The 15,137-nt window shown below is 37.3% G+C and overlaps 1 protein-coding gene across 1 annotated transcript; it reads right to left on the bottom strand.

Moving 5' to 3' along the window:
• Window positions 1-1,799: 1,799 nt before the first annotated feature.
• On the bottom strand, window positions 1,800-8,779 carry LOC102694931 (glutathione S-transferase P-like). Its single transcript, XM_015345261.2, has 7 exons — window positions 8,682-8,779; window positions 7,133-7,168; window positions 4,668-4,774; window positions 3,624-3,711; window positions 3,170-3,273; window positions 2,501-2,602; window positions 1,800-2,199 (listed from the first exon to the last, which is right to left on the bottom strand). Coding segments are annotated over exons 1-7 (627 nt in total). The 5' UTR covers window positions 8,683-8,779; the 3' UTR covers window positions 1,800-2,010.
• Window positions 8,780-15,137: the final 6,358 nt, after the last annotated feature.

Below are 15,137 nucleotides of genomic sequence, written 5' to 3'. Positions count from 1 at the left end.
GCTTCTTCCAGTTCAGGGTCACAGGGGAGCCAGAGCCCATCCCCAGATAAGCAACAGGAGAAAGGCAGGATACACCCTGGACAGAAAAACTAGTCCATTGCAGGGCAGACAGACACTCACACCAAGGCATGTTTTCCCAGAAGCCAAATAACCTACCAGTATGCCTTTGGAATTCGAAACTGGAGCGGCCAGAATAAACTCACACAAGAATGTGCAAACTCCACACAGATAGCACCCCTGGTTCAGATTTGAACCCAGGGCCCCAGTGCTGTGAGGTAGTAATGCTAACCACTGTACTGCCATGCCAACCAAACCTTTTGTGTTCCAAGTTAAAAAAAAATGCACATTTTCCAGTCCACTTGTTTATTGACTTAAGCCTTACATTAGGCAATTAAACTTGGCTGGAATGCAAAGGCCTCAAGAACCCCTGATGTAGAGCATTTGAGTTATGCAACTCAGACACATAAGAGTTTATTAATCTTGACCAATCCATGACTCGCCTGTTACTGCAGGCTCCGTTATTTTCATATGTAATCCAACTACCCAATAAATACATTAGAAACTTTTCTCTGCCTTGATAGTATTAGAGCTAGAAAATACAATTACAGGATAGGGAGGATAGAACATGATATATCGACATCCCTACGCAGCCTGTTGTCAGCATATCTGTCCGACTGTGGAAGGAATTTCGTAGGATTATTAAATGCCTCCTGCTGCTCTCTATGGAGCTTTGCAATGCCGTGCATTCTTCTGTTGCTGCCAGATATTCTTGGGAGAGGGTCAGAAGAAAGAGTATATATGTTCTTTTGCATCTTTGTGGTTCATTTTTCAAATCCCAGTGGTCTTAATTTACTTGTGATGTATCTCCAGCAAAAACTCCTTTTTGTTTCAATAGTAACATTTAGCATGGTGGCTATGCTTTGTCCACATTTGTTTATCCTCAAAAGGCAGAAATCTAGAAAAATGAACATTAAGGGGGAAAAAAAATCATATTTTGTTGAAAGTATACATAAAAGGAAAATAACCACAACTGCAATTATCTGTATGGGTGGATTTGGCAGTATATTGTCATGCTGTATTTTCACCGAGACCATTTTTTGTGCTATAAATATCACGTTTTAAAATCGGTGTTATTTCAGAAGGGAAGTACAGTATGAAACCCCACAAACGTTAAGAGGGTTATGAATGTCTAGATAATATATAATATTGCTAATGTGATGCAGAGCTTTGTAAAGATCAACAGCCTATAAAGTGACTTTATAAACTTGAATGACGGAGACTCACAAAATAAGCTTTTCTCAAGTTTTAAATATTCAACCGTAAAAATGCCCTTTATAGACATCTGAGCGGACTGCTTATTTCTATACCTATTTATACGGAACAATTCAATTGTTAACCATGCCCTAAATTGTTTTTTAAAATAAGGTTTCATCCTCTGGAACAAACATACGGATTAATGTTGTTTACTGTTAATAGACCCCTTTTCCAAACCTGATGCCTGGAAGACTGCAACGTCACCAGAATTTACATTGTAATTTGAAAAGGAATTTACTTCTGACAAAGTACAGAACTGGAGGGAAAATAGCACCGTTACGGCATTACACTGGCTTTTAAACATTTACGATACAACTTCCGTGTGATGTGTAATAACCATTGATTCTTGAGTTATATTTTACAGAGATATGAAGTGGAGCATAGTGGATGAATGAAATGTCATATTCCCACATGCACTGAACACAGGCACAGAATACTCCCACTAGAACAAAACGGGTAGAACAGCTAATAAAAACTCCAAAAAAAAAGGTTTCTGAGAGATTTTATTAAACACAGAACTAAGCTAGGTGGTTGTCACAATAGGAACTGTGGTTATCAAAACTGTGTAGAAACTAAAGAGCTTGGCTCACAAGCATCAGGCTAGGACTGTCAAGCCTCAAGTCGAGTAGTAAAAAAGAACTCCAAGGCTAACTGTGAACAAAGTGGATTTCCATTCCTGTGTAGCTGTCGGGATCATCACTGCTTGCCATTGCCGTTGATGGGACGCTTCTTGTGCTCATCCGACTCCAGGAAAGCCTTGATTTTGGGGCGGGAAGACAGCCGATCCACGTAGCTCTTCAGTGTAGGGAAGGAATCCAGACACTTTGGGGCCAAGACCTGGTGATTTCGCAGCACATCTAGGAGGCTGTAGTCAGCAAAAGAAATCTACCAAACAAGAGAATTAGCATAGTATTGAACAGATACGGTTTAAAGCTTCCCTGTTCCCATTTCAACTACAGTCCATGCCTTTATCCCCAATTTATTTCTGTAAAAAGGAATGTTGTAACTACACATGGTATAAAGTCAAACTGGGGGACGTATAAATGTACTAGCCATGAATTATACTTTCCTTAGGTACTACCACTTCCTTGGTAATCAGTAGGACCTCAAGACATTTATGTAGCAAATATTTAACCGCATTCAAAAGTTATAATCCACAGAAAAATAAAGCGAAAAAAAACAATACCTCGTCACCAGCTACAAAGCCTCCTTTATTGCCAGACAGGATCTTCTCAAACTTGGAGAGGTCATTGGGCAAGTCCTGAATATATTTTTCCTTACCAGTTTCCTGCAGTCAATGAACACAGGTAAAGAAGGGGAAATTGAGAAAGATAAAATTGATAGGTATTACAGCATTAGGTGTTGAGAAAATGTTATTGTATTGCAGTTGTCTCCCACCATCCTCCAAGCTGAGTGATGTTATATACTGTAAACAGTATGCATGCATCCACTAATACGGGCTTGGAGACGTGGGAAACAAGCAGATTCCATTAAGTGAGAGACACAGTACAAAATACAACAGGAGAACTCAATGAAAATAGTAAAGGAAAAGCAAGAGGCCAGAATCCAGAAACCAAAGACACAGCAAACTTGGCCTAAAGCTAGAAACAGTGAACACTATGACAGAGTGCCCTAGTACTGACAGATCACGGCTTTAGTAGTTTGAACTACCTGAGGTGGGAGTGACACATAATTTCCTCCAGGTTGTACAAGACAACAGTCAAATTAGTATCCATGGTAACCGGCACAGAACGACAGTTGAGTGAAGGTGTGGCCAGCTACCATGTAAAAACTAAGTCGACCCTCCCTGGTTCAATGGACAGGATTTTTACACATTTCATATTTCAATACTTACATATTCCTGGTATATCAGTTTGATGTACTTGAGTCGGAGGTCTTCAACCGCATCATTCATCATATCAATGATAGAAGCTTGCTTGTCATCTTTTCCATAAAGTCCTTAAAGAAAAGGAATATAAATATTTTATCTGACACTGACAACCGCATAGATATTGACTGAAATCGAGTCACCATCTTGCTTATGAAATTTGAAGTAAGTCTTTGTTAAAAGAGATACAGATTTTCAACATCATCTACTGGCACATTCCACAGTATTCTGGGAAACTGATCAAAGCAAAGGTTACAGATCTCACCGTTCCCCTTCATTTAATCTCATACTCCCCCTCAGCTGATAAATTGATTACTTTTATACTCTGAATGAATATTCAGTTTTACCCAGTTTAAACAAAAGCTACACAAATTAACAGTATTGTTTTCTTGAAAACGGGGTGAAAATGTTCAACTCATACCATGTTTGCGGCCCAGGTATCTCATCATAGCATTGGACTGGTACAGGGTGAAGTCTCCATCTTCAAACTTTGGCAACTGGCCGAACAACTAGATAAATAAGAGTTCGGTGAGAACAGTTTTTTATGTTGTTACTTTACAGTTCTACGATAGCCAAGACAGCACACATACTTAAAATAAAAGTTTCAAAACTTGGATTAAGTGAATATTTTAATTTAAATCATTCACACACTGCTTAGATTTGGACATTGACAGCAGGTCTTACTTAACTTCACAAATACAGAACAGAAAATACAAAAAAAAAATGGTTTCTCCTATTATTTACTGTAGATCATTTCTGAATTATGATGTTTAACTGATCCATTCATTAAGCTATTTTATCAGGTAATTAAAGCTATTTTTTGTTCTTCCACCCCCCTTCTTACAGGTGTGTGACAGCTTATGATGAAGAACCTGAACATACACTCCCTTACACCTCCATTAAATAAAACATCTGAGAGATGACATTTCTATTTTGAGCAAAAACAGAACTGCGTTGAAAAATCAATGTGATCAAGTGCTAACAAAAGATTGAGCAGGCAAAAAAAAAAAGCAAACAGACAAGGTTTGGAAGACACGATTTTTTTATAACTCCAACTTTATAGAAGACTACACATATCCCCTCCGGAGCCGTTGTAGATCAGATGACAAGGGAGTCTAGCTCCTGACCGGAAGGTCCTGGGTTCAATCCCAGGTAAGGGGCAAGCAATGTAGCTTACTCTAATTCCTTCCAGACGGCTCCCAGATCCACTCAGCCTGCTTTCCAAATGAGTACCGGGGGTTAACCCTTCCAGGGGTGAAAGGCCGGCTGGAGTGGGATGCTGACACATCACCTCCAACTCCGGTCTTGGATGGCCAAGAAAAACGGTGGCCCTTGCCCCTCATTCCCCCCATGGGCCTTGATGGCCTGGAAAGGGACCGCCCTACCTATACCAACCCCCCTTCAAGAAGTGATCAACTCCCAGCAGACAAACAAGGTGGGTCAAATGGAGATGTGAATAACTCACACAACTAGCTTTCAGGTCTCCCTTCATCCACATGTTAATTTCAACCACATTCTCCTTCCAGTCCTGGCCTTGGTCCGCCAAAAGCATCCTCATCGCCTCACAGCGCCCTGTTCACAATACACAAGGCACTTTAAATTAAATCATCAATTTTAAGCATACCATTATGGGATTTAAAACAGGAAGACAAACACTGTGGCAAGACACATAATGCACGTTATTCTAAGATTTCAGAAATCGCTAGAGGCCATTGCACTCATTTGAAATCTATGTGTGGTATACTTAAAACTAAATCACAAGATCCTTTGTTCCCACTTTATGCTTAGTCCTGTGAACAAACTGTGTCCTGAAGCTATTTCTTTAATGAAATCATGTGTGAAAATCACAGTATTAATGAGATATTTTCTGTCCTCACTGATAAGTGCAAAAAAACATGCGATAGAAATAACCATGGCACGCTGAGGTTGTTCTTTGTTTCTGATGTCTATTTTAGAAACTATAGGAAATACTGCCAGACTGTATTGTTTGGGCACTAGCTATTGTGTTGGTAGGGAATTTGTTTCAGAACACTGGGCATCACCATGGGATTGCATATTTGCATTATTTATGCTCCAGCTATCTTGTTGCGAGGCTGTTTATGTCATGCACCAAAAATTTTCAAAGGGTGTCCCCTGCATTTTTCATTGGGCCTCTACAGCAGCACAGCATCCCCTCTATGTTCATGACCACAAACTGGAAGATCTTGATTTTCAAGAAACCGGGCTCTTTGCTGCAACATGACACTAAATTCATAAGAGCCCCCCACTGTTCCCTCGCACCCAAACTCCAGTGAAAGTGCAGGGACTCAAGTATTTGGCCATAATCTTTTAAAGTCTTCTTACAATACAAAGTTTTTGAAATATTCATGTGTGCCACAACTTACGTGAATTCAAGATTAACCTGCGTTTTTTTTGGTTGAAAACTATGAGTAACCCATATTTACTGTGTCTTTGTGTTTAGTTTATGAACAGTACAGTCTAGTGTAATGAAATGTAGACTGCAGTATTTGTGAATCTTAAAAGGCAATTCTGTCCAATGTTTAACTGTACTGTATATTTTGAGTAATGCTGTATTTGGTGTTTATTCTAATTACAGGGTCTTATTTCTTTATTCAATATTTTATTTCTGTCCCTCCATTCCCTTTTATAGGGAATCCTTACATAACTGTGAGGCAGTAGCCCCAACCACGCCCCAGGTTCAGTTTTGGACTGGGGCACATTGTGTGCGAGGTTTGTGCGTTTTCCAGGGGCTCCAGTTTCCTCCCACCTTCCACAGATATACTGGCTGGGATAACTGGAGTCACCAGATTGCCTTGGCATTTCCCCTTGAATGGAATGACACCTCATTCACAGTATAGTCCCAACTTTTGCCCTATGCTTTCAGTATAGGCACCCTTTAGGAAGTATAAACAGCTTTCGAAGAACAAATAAAAATTATAGTGCTGTATTTCTCTCATTTATACCAGATATTAAGGATTATTTTCTTAGAGCAGTGGCATCACTCTGACCCCTCTACACCAACGCAGGTGAAATAAACTGGTGTTGCTCGTTCGTGCTACTGCACTATTTTTAATTTCCTCAAGTTGTTTCTACCCAACATGCCCACATGGAATTCCTCAAAGTACTATACTGGGAGCGAACTTTCCAAAACAGAATCTTTCAGAAATCAGTGTCACAAAGTGGCCAAAACAAATTTAGCACAAAGTACTGATAAAGTTAAAAGTAGTGATTTGGGGGAGAGGAGTGATGTCTCTCTTAATGTTCTGAATGTTTTTCATCATGACATCAGTTGAGTTTAAGCAACAGCATACTTATTGCATTTGTCATCTTAAAGTGCAGCAGTTACAAGTGAGTCTTTGCACAGTACTGTATACTGTGTATACTTAAATGTGACTTAAAAACTTAAGCACTGAGCTGACAATTCTCCATTGTACAATGTAGAAATGTAGTCTTAATTTACATTAGCCAATACAATAATTTTTGCTGTTGTTGACAAGGAATTTATGACAGTGTTCTTTTGGTCCTCTTATCCAGGCAACTTTAAATACTTGCCTTACAACTATTTGTGCATACAATTAGCCTTTATCCAAAAATATTTGCTATAATTTACACATGTGTAATGTTATTTTGCAACTTTCACATATGTTGCATCCAAATAACATTTAAAGTCAGGAAAACAAATGATTAAATAGTAATATGCATCACTTTATCCTTCATAGGACTTTACTTGAGACAACTCTGATTCTGACTCATTGGAGCTTTGCACTTGGACTGAACTGTTTTGAGTTTTCTCCAAATTTTAGAGTCTTATTGGTGATTCCCCTCCAGATGTTTTTTCTTCGTGTCGGATTTAATTTTCTCTACACCAAAGATGGCAGGAAAGAAAATAAGTAATTAAATAAACTTCAGAAATGTACAGAGTTTACATACCTCTGACAGGGAAATACGTAATTGTGTAAGCTGGCACTGCAATGAGATTAGAAGAAAAAAGTTATCAGAAACAGAAAATTAATAGTAATTTCATTATATGGGCTTTTAATATTCCAATTTAAGTGTTAACCTCAGTATTAAATAACTAACTTTCTGAACCACAACACAATGTTTTTTTATTAATGTGTACACAGTCCCTCACCATTCACTCCCAGTCCACTGTGTATTATGCAATTCTACATCACAGAGGAATCATTGTCTATGTGCCATTTTCTAATTAATGGGGCTAAAGGGAATGGACTTTTCCATTCCCTGTAGTCTATAGTTTTCAAAACTATAGACTTTTCTTACAAGGCAGGCAGGCTGAGGGTTTTAATACTGCCGTTTTGAAAAAAACTGTCCTTTACTTCTGCAATGCTTAATCACCTTAATCCTTATTTTGCTTATCTTCCCAGTTTTAATAACAGATTAGGGTCAAGGTTTGTATCTTAGTCTACAGTGTCTTAGTCTTGCAGTTTCCTAAAAATCCATCGTGAGAAGACACAAAAATGCACTTAGGTATATTTAAATTTTAGCTGTAGAAGAGTGGTGTAACTCGGGTGCTATATGGGCATGATCAGCGATCTATAATGCGAGAACAATGCTCTTATTCCGATTAAGTCTTCCATTTAAACACTCCAGAATTTATCCGAAAGAAAGACGTAAGGCTGTCCAAGTTCAGTAAAGCAAGATCACAACAGCGGAAATGTATGCAATACAAAAATACAGCAAAAACATTGTAGAAGATTATTCGTAATGGTAATTTTGCCAGCACAGCGATCCATTGAGTACTTTATGGGTTGTGATCAATCACAATTCAAATGGTAGTTTCAATACTAATTTTATGCAACGACGTATTTGAATGGGAGACATGTCAAGATTGACTGGTGTCTTTTAAATTAACGTATTTTCGCTAAAAATAGGTTAAATGCAAATGTTAGCAACAATTTATGAAAACAGGTCCACCGACGACTTTCTTAATTTAGGTTGATCGTAAAATACGTAGTCGTAGTTAAGGTTTCTCACTCAGCAATTCGGTATCACACACATACGCATTTAATTTCGCTGAACTATTCTAGAAAAAAAAACAATGTGTGACTAGTATGCACGTAATAAAAGTACCATGAAAAATCAGCAGCTGGTTTAGACTGAGATTTAAATTTCGAAAACATTAATCGAATTGAATATTGAGATCTGAATTTCATCGAAAGTATTTTACATTCAATTGCTAACCACTACCGAGAATTTAAGTTTAAAAAGCATTAAGTAATGCAAATAAACAACTATTTTGGGAACCAAGATACACTGCTAGTTACTTAATAATGTGCAAAAAAGGAAACTCGGTCACGCCAGAAATTACACAAATGTGATCGTTTATGTGCCAGAAGACGCAATCTTCCTTATTTAATAGTTTCTAAAATATTCTAATTAAAATATAAAAACTATTAACTAAGATATTGCATGAGGTATTGCATGTATATTGTACAATATGAGTGAAAAATGCACTTACTTCTTGGAGAAGTTCTGACTGCAAAGCAAGGCACACAGCAAATTGAGACAGATGCGAATCTGTTGCTATGCTTTATAAGCTTCTGCTGTGGGAAAATCTTGCTGAGTCATACTGAGTGTACTACGAGAAACATTATGATGTAACCTCAAAGTTTGGCCATACCCCAAAGAAAAAAAAATGTTTAATGTTCTCCCTTTTTAAAATTGAAAATCACTCTACCTTCATAATGCCTAGAGATATGCAAAAGTAAAATTGCAAAAGTTAAATATCAATACAAATACTGGTATTTAATTTTAGTTTTTACTGCATTGTTTTACAAATAGTCTGCATGTGCTTCCTCCATCAAGTAAGATCACGGTTGCTGCTGTGATCCTTATTACAGTATTTGATTGAAATCTTTACAAATTAGCATAATATTTTAACTAGAAAATATTAATTCCGTTGAAAAAATAAAATGCCATTAAATAATACATGCACATATTATTATAATTGCACAAAATATCATGATTGTACTCTCTGATGGTAATGTATCTACTATATCAATTAAGAAAATAATTCAAGTTCAGTTACAGTACATAGCAATTACTCTAAGATTAGGGAAGACCTGTCCTGTCTGATAGCCAGGAAACAATTGGTAGCTAAATTCAGATGGACAGCTCCAACTCTGTAGGGCTGGGTTTGCTTAGAGCTAAACAATAAACAAGGGTTCCCAATCATTATTCTGGAGTCTCATACACCTGGGATTCCTTCCAGCTGAGCTTAATTAAATGAACAAATAAGTTACTTGATTGGAACCCCTGCACGTTTCTTTTCTACTAAGACATTTGGGATGTTACCAGGGTGTCATAGTGGTGCAGTGGATAGCATTGCTTTGCAGTGCTAAAGCCCTGGGTTCAATTCCAGACTTGGGGTGTTATCTAATCTTGTGTTGTATGTATACTGATGGGTTAATGGGCCTTTGAGAAAAGTGGCCCTAGTGTTGGGTGTGACTGTGTCTGTCTGTGCCCTGAGGTGAACTGGCGTCCCATCCAGGATATATCCTGCCATGTGTGTCAGGACTTGCTCTGGCTCCCCTGTGACTCTGAATTGGATGAAACAGCTAGTAAATGGATTAATAGGTGGATAAAAGGCAACCTCCAATATGTTAAAGAGAGAAAAATAATCAAACAGTTTAAATTAATTTGGTAACTAAGTCAGTTAAGGGTGTAATTGTGTGACTCAAAGGAAGGATAGAACAAAAAGCAGCAGGTGTGTGGGGCTCAGGGAGTGGGATCAGACACCTGCTGGAGCCGTGATACCTGCGATCACAGTTATAGCTAAAACTGTACACAACAAGGATCCCTCCCTGGCTTTCTGATTCCTAATTACTATATAGACTGCAGTAAAATAATCAAATACAATAAAACTCTTTAACTGCTAAGACAATGAGAAATGCACAAATGTTTGCATTTAAAACCGCATTTAGGAACCGGTGTCCCACTGCAGAGAAACTGCAACGGAGGATACTGTAATTTTCCTGCAAAAGTGGCTTATATCAGAAAATACTTCTTTGACAGCTCTTACACCTGAACTTATATCAGGCATTTTGGCAATCAAATTTAGTAGTATATTTTATCAGTTCTTTGTCAAATCAGTCCTTTCATGACTTTTCATTCAGTATATTCTCCGGAGTATAATATATATACAAATGCTCTGATGGAAGTCTCATGAGATAATGATGATGAAGAATCAGATTTTGTTTTCAACAGTGATTTTGTCAAATGCAACACCCCTCACCACATACACAAACATTAATAAGGATGTCCAAAATAAATTTTAAATAATAAAGCTTGCTTTTTAATGAAGTGACTATTCACATATTGAGTAGTATATGTAAATATGTATGAAATATACTGTATTTCAATTCAGAAAGTTACCCATATTCTAAATGTCATTAATAACTAAATAAGAAATTCTCAGTTGATTTTTATTTTTTTAAAATACAGAACTCTATCAAAAGAATTATGTTTCCAACTGAGCTTTAAGGATTTATTGTGCAAATGGTGAGACTTTTCCTAAAACAATGAGTTAAAACGGACACTTTATGTTCTTAAGTTCCCAAGCATGCAAGAGTCTTTACTTAATGAAAATGAAAAATGAAAATTTATTAGCAAACAACCAAAGTAACACTTAGACACTAACTACGCTAGATATATGCTGTATACAAATTAAAGTTAATCATCTAAAAACTATCAGTGCCATATACTTTATTACTTAATAAAAGTAGTAAATGTAAGTAAATGTAAGTAACATAAATGTAATGTCCTGGCCAAATTTCCCCCCTGGCCTTTACCCCATCATGGCCTCCTAATAATCCCCCTCTATGAATTGGCTTCATTACTCTGCTCTCCTCCCCACTGATAGCTGGTGTGTGGTGAGCGTTCTGGCGCACTATGGCTGCCGTCGCATCATCCAGGTGGATGCTGCACATTGGTGGTGGTGGAGGGGAGTCCCCATTACCTGTAAAGCGCTTTGAGTGGAGTGTCCAGAAAAGCGCTATATAAGTGTAAGCAATTATTATTATTATTATTAAGTCTCCACTTTCACATTCTGGAATTTGAACAAATACTGTAGCTTGTAGTTCTATAAGATTCTGAGGCTTGAGAACTGCAAATTACTTAATAGTTGATTAAATTAGACCAATTCATTATGAATATCTGGAATAATCTAGAAAGAATGTCTGAACGAGGCCTCTATAGAGAAAACTTCAGAGGTGGATAAGAAAGTTATATTTAACTTTTGCTTCAGTCTATAAATCATTAATGCCAACCAACAATGCAGAGTTGAACTTTATATCTTGAACCTGCTCAGGAGCAAGGACTGTTAAATGTGTTGTAATTCATTTGACATGGTTTGTTTGTCTGCTCCGTTTATTTGAATGTAGTTTAAAGAGACAGTCTTCAGTTTTTAATTTACCATTCACAATAAAGTGTTTCATTTTGTTTTATTACTAATGTTACAGTCCTCCAGTAAACGTTGGTGTGTAGTCACGTTAGGCTCTAGTGGCATTTTTAAAAAGCAGGCATATAGTTAATTTAGTTTCTCAGTTCAATCAGTCATCTCATTATAGACACTCACAGAATAACTTGAAGGCCAAGAAACAGCAAAGCAAAAATTAAACACATTGGTGTTATTTGAAAAACTATGGCACTTCATCATTGTAAGATATCTGTGGTTGGGGGAAATCAGGAGTATCCATGCGTCTTACCAGGTAACATTCAACTCTTTTGAGTTTGACCTCAGAACCACAATGCCAATTGAGACCCTAACCATATAAGAGACATGTGACCATGACAACAGTATTTCTAAACTCTAAACTGAAGAATGCTGATTCATAAAGGCTAATCATAGGTGTGAAGGTGCTGTGGCAATAAAAGAGACTCTTGGATCAAACACAAGTTTTCTTATTTTTGTGTCTTTTATACAGTTTACAGAGCACCTGTGAATTCAACAATTGTATAATGTCTGGTGAACATTATAATGTAATGTTAAATAATAGTTATTATAGACACATTCTCTGTACATTGTACATTGCTCCATTGTAGTTTTGTTTGACTATATTTATTCATATACAGTACAAACACCATCAAGAACTAAGTTGACAATCAATGTGAAATATACATTATTGTAAATATGTACAGTATAAGTAAAAAATCTACCATTTATCATTTTTTCCCAGTTCAACAGTGGAAAACGTTGCTCAGGCAAAAGAAAAATCTACTGTAGTTCAGCTTTGTCTTTCAACATAGAAACTGTACTGTGATCAGAATTGTCTTGAAATTGTCATAAAATTGAGTTATTTTATGTAATTCAATAATGCTTAATTGTCTGATTTCTCAGAGAGTTGTCATGTATTAAATCTGTTTTACACACAGAAACTTACAAAACATAATAAGTAAACATTATGTTACAAATAAATATGCCATTACATGACATCTGTGTATACCGTATGCATTCATTTCACACCACTCCTACAGGAATCCACACAACTACTGTACACCAGAACCCCTGAAATTTACTCCTACCACAATTACACTATGTGCATATAATTTCACATTTCCCCTTCATTCACATACTCCACTGATGTGCATTTCCCCATAAACCATTACTGCTTTATTGGGAACACATTTATTGAATAATTTGATTGAGCATGTGTTAAAATAATTCCCACGAGTTTATACTCTTCATGCAGAACATGCAAGGGATCAGAAGAGAACCAGCACAGCTGGTCAGTTACTGATTTTAACTGACTTAAGCCAAGACGCAAATATAAATCTGTGACATTTCTGGACATCAGAACCATATTGTCTCTCTGGTGGTTTCGCAAACGTCATGACAATGTTGTGAAGGTCATGTTATTCAATGGGGTGAACTTTGCAGTATGTTAAATCAGAGTCTTAATTGCACTATATATACTGAATATGAAAATATTAAAGAAATACAAATACAGTACAATGAACAATGAATGAAGAGAAAACGGACAAGATGATGATAATGAACTGGAAAACTGCAAGTAATGAAACAACATGTTTCTGCACAGGTACGTTTTTTGTTTTCTTCCAGAGTGTACAACTTTCATGGTAAAGCTGCTCAAAGAGTCTAATATTATAAGCACACTTTACATTATTTCATCCATTTGTCCATCCACCCGTTACCAGATAGGCAGTCCTTCCTGGTAAGGGAATACCCACTTTCTTCAATTACAATCCTATTGGTTTGTAATGGAAATTTAAAATTTAGCAATGGTTAAAGAGCTGGAAACAGGTGATTTAGATAGTGTCGCCAATACTGTCGGCCTTGCCTATACAGTACTGTATGTGCTTTATATATTATAATGCACGGACAAGTTTTATCATATTTAATTATATAGTATTCATTAATTATAATAGTTATAGAGTTAAATCCTTCATGTAGTCAGCACACCACCAGGCAGTGCTACTGTGGAGTTATTTGCACCCCACTGCAAATAATATCACATAATCACCCTGCATTTACAGACTCTCACTCCCCGACCACCTCCTGCTGTGTGTTTCCAGGACACAGAATGAGGAACACACAAAGAAGTCATTGTCTATTCATTATGCTTTTCTGTGGAGACACAGAATTCTCAGCCCTGTGCAGCTTCACATATTTCAATCTGATAATTGCAGATTAGGCCAAATGATGTTGTAGCCAAACTCCAAAATTGCAGTTAGCATGCAATTTCTGTAGATACAATGCTGGACCAAGACTGACAACCCCTATTGTGCTGTACTTTATGTGTGTGTGAGTTTTTGGTAAGAAAGAAGGCACTGTGAGGTTCAGATCATAGGTGAGAGAGGCTGGGAGTTTAATAGTTTGATAGTGCGGGGGTAAAAATTGTCTCTGAGTCTGGTAGTCTGGTCCCAAATGCTCCAGTACTGTTTTCCAGATGGTAGAGGGTCAAACAGTCTGTAGCTGGGGTGTGTGGGGTCTTTGATGATGCTTAGAGCTTTCCTCAAGCACCGTCTCTCATAAATAGTTCAGGTGGGTAGCTGCGTCAGCATGCGTAGGCTGCAAAGGAACAAGTAATAGGTTTATTCCATGCTGAAAAAAAGAAGAAAGAGAACACAACGTTTCGGCCGTGGAGCCTTCTTCAGGTGTCAACACCTTCAGGTGTCACCTTGACCTGAAGAAGGCTCCACGGCCGAAACGTTGTGCTCTCTTTCTTCTTTTTTTCAGCATGGAATAAACCTATTACTTGTTCCTTTGCAGTCTCTCATAAATGTCCTGTATGGATGGGAGGGCAACCCCAGTGATGGAATGGGCAGTTTTCACCACCTGCTGTAGGGCTTTGCAGTCAGCAATCCTGCAGCTGCCATCCCACACTGTGATTCAACCTGTCAGTGTGCTTTCTGTAGTGCATCTGTAAAAGTTAGTGAGGATGTGGGGACATATCTTAGCCTTCTTCAACCGTCTTAGGAAGTACAGGCGCTGTTGCGCTTTCTTGATCAGACAGGTGGCGTTGAGAGACCATGTGAGGTCCTCGGGAATATGGACGCCAAGGAATTTGAAGTTACTGACCCTTTCCAGTGCACTGTTTTTATTTTACATTTTGATTATAAATTTCACTAGTAATTTTGACTAGTATTTATTTTGTGAGCATTTTTTCATTTACTTTTTTTTGAACTTCAGAGTTTTTGTTGAATATGAGTTGAGCATGGTTTTATGGGAATTGTTTATAAGTTAATAATGAACATTTACTCCCTGGAAAAACAATAATCATTAATAAATGCAATGAAAAGCTAACATTTATGCTACTCTACTTCTTCACGGCAGTAATGAACATGCTTATTACCAGTACTGTTGGATGTGTAATTTATAGCCCCATTTATTATTTTTTCTGTTGCTTTCTTTGGAGCTTTGCCGTTCATTCATTATAATTAGCTATACTCAATA

The sequence above is a fragment of the Lepisosteus oculatus genome, chromosome 1 (assembly GCF_040954835.1).
Source record: "Lepisosteus oculatus isolate fLepOcu1 chromosome 1, fLepOcu1.hap2, whole genome shotgun sequence".
Taxonomy (NCBI): domain Eukaryota; kingdom Metazoa; phylum Chordata; class Actinopteri; order Semionotiformes; family Lepisosteidae; genus Lepisosteus; species Lepisosteus oculatus.
The sequence above is the reverse complement of the archived record's forward strand: the minus strand, read 5'-3'. Positions and strand labels throughout refer to the sequence as shown.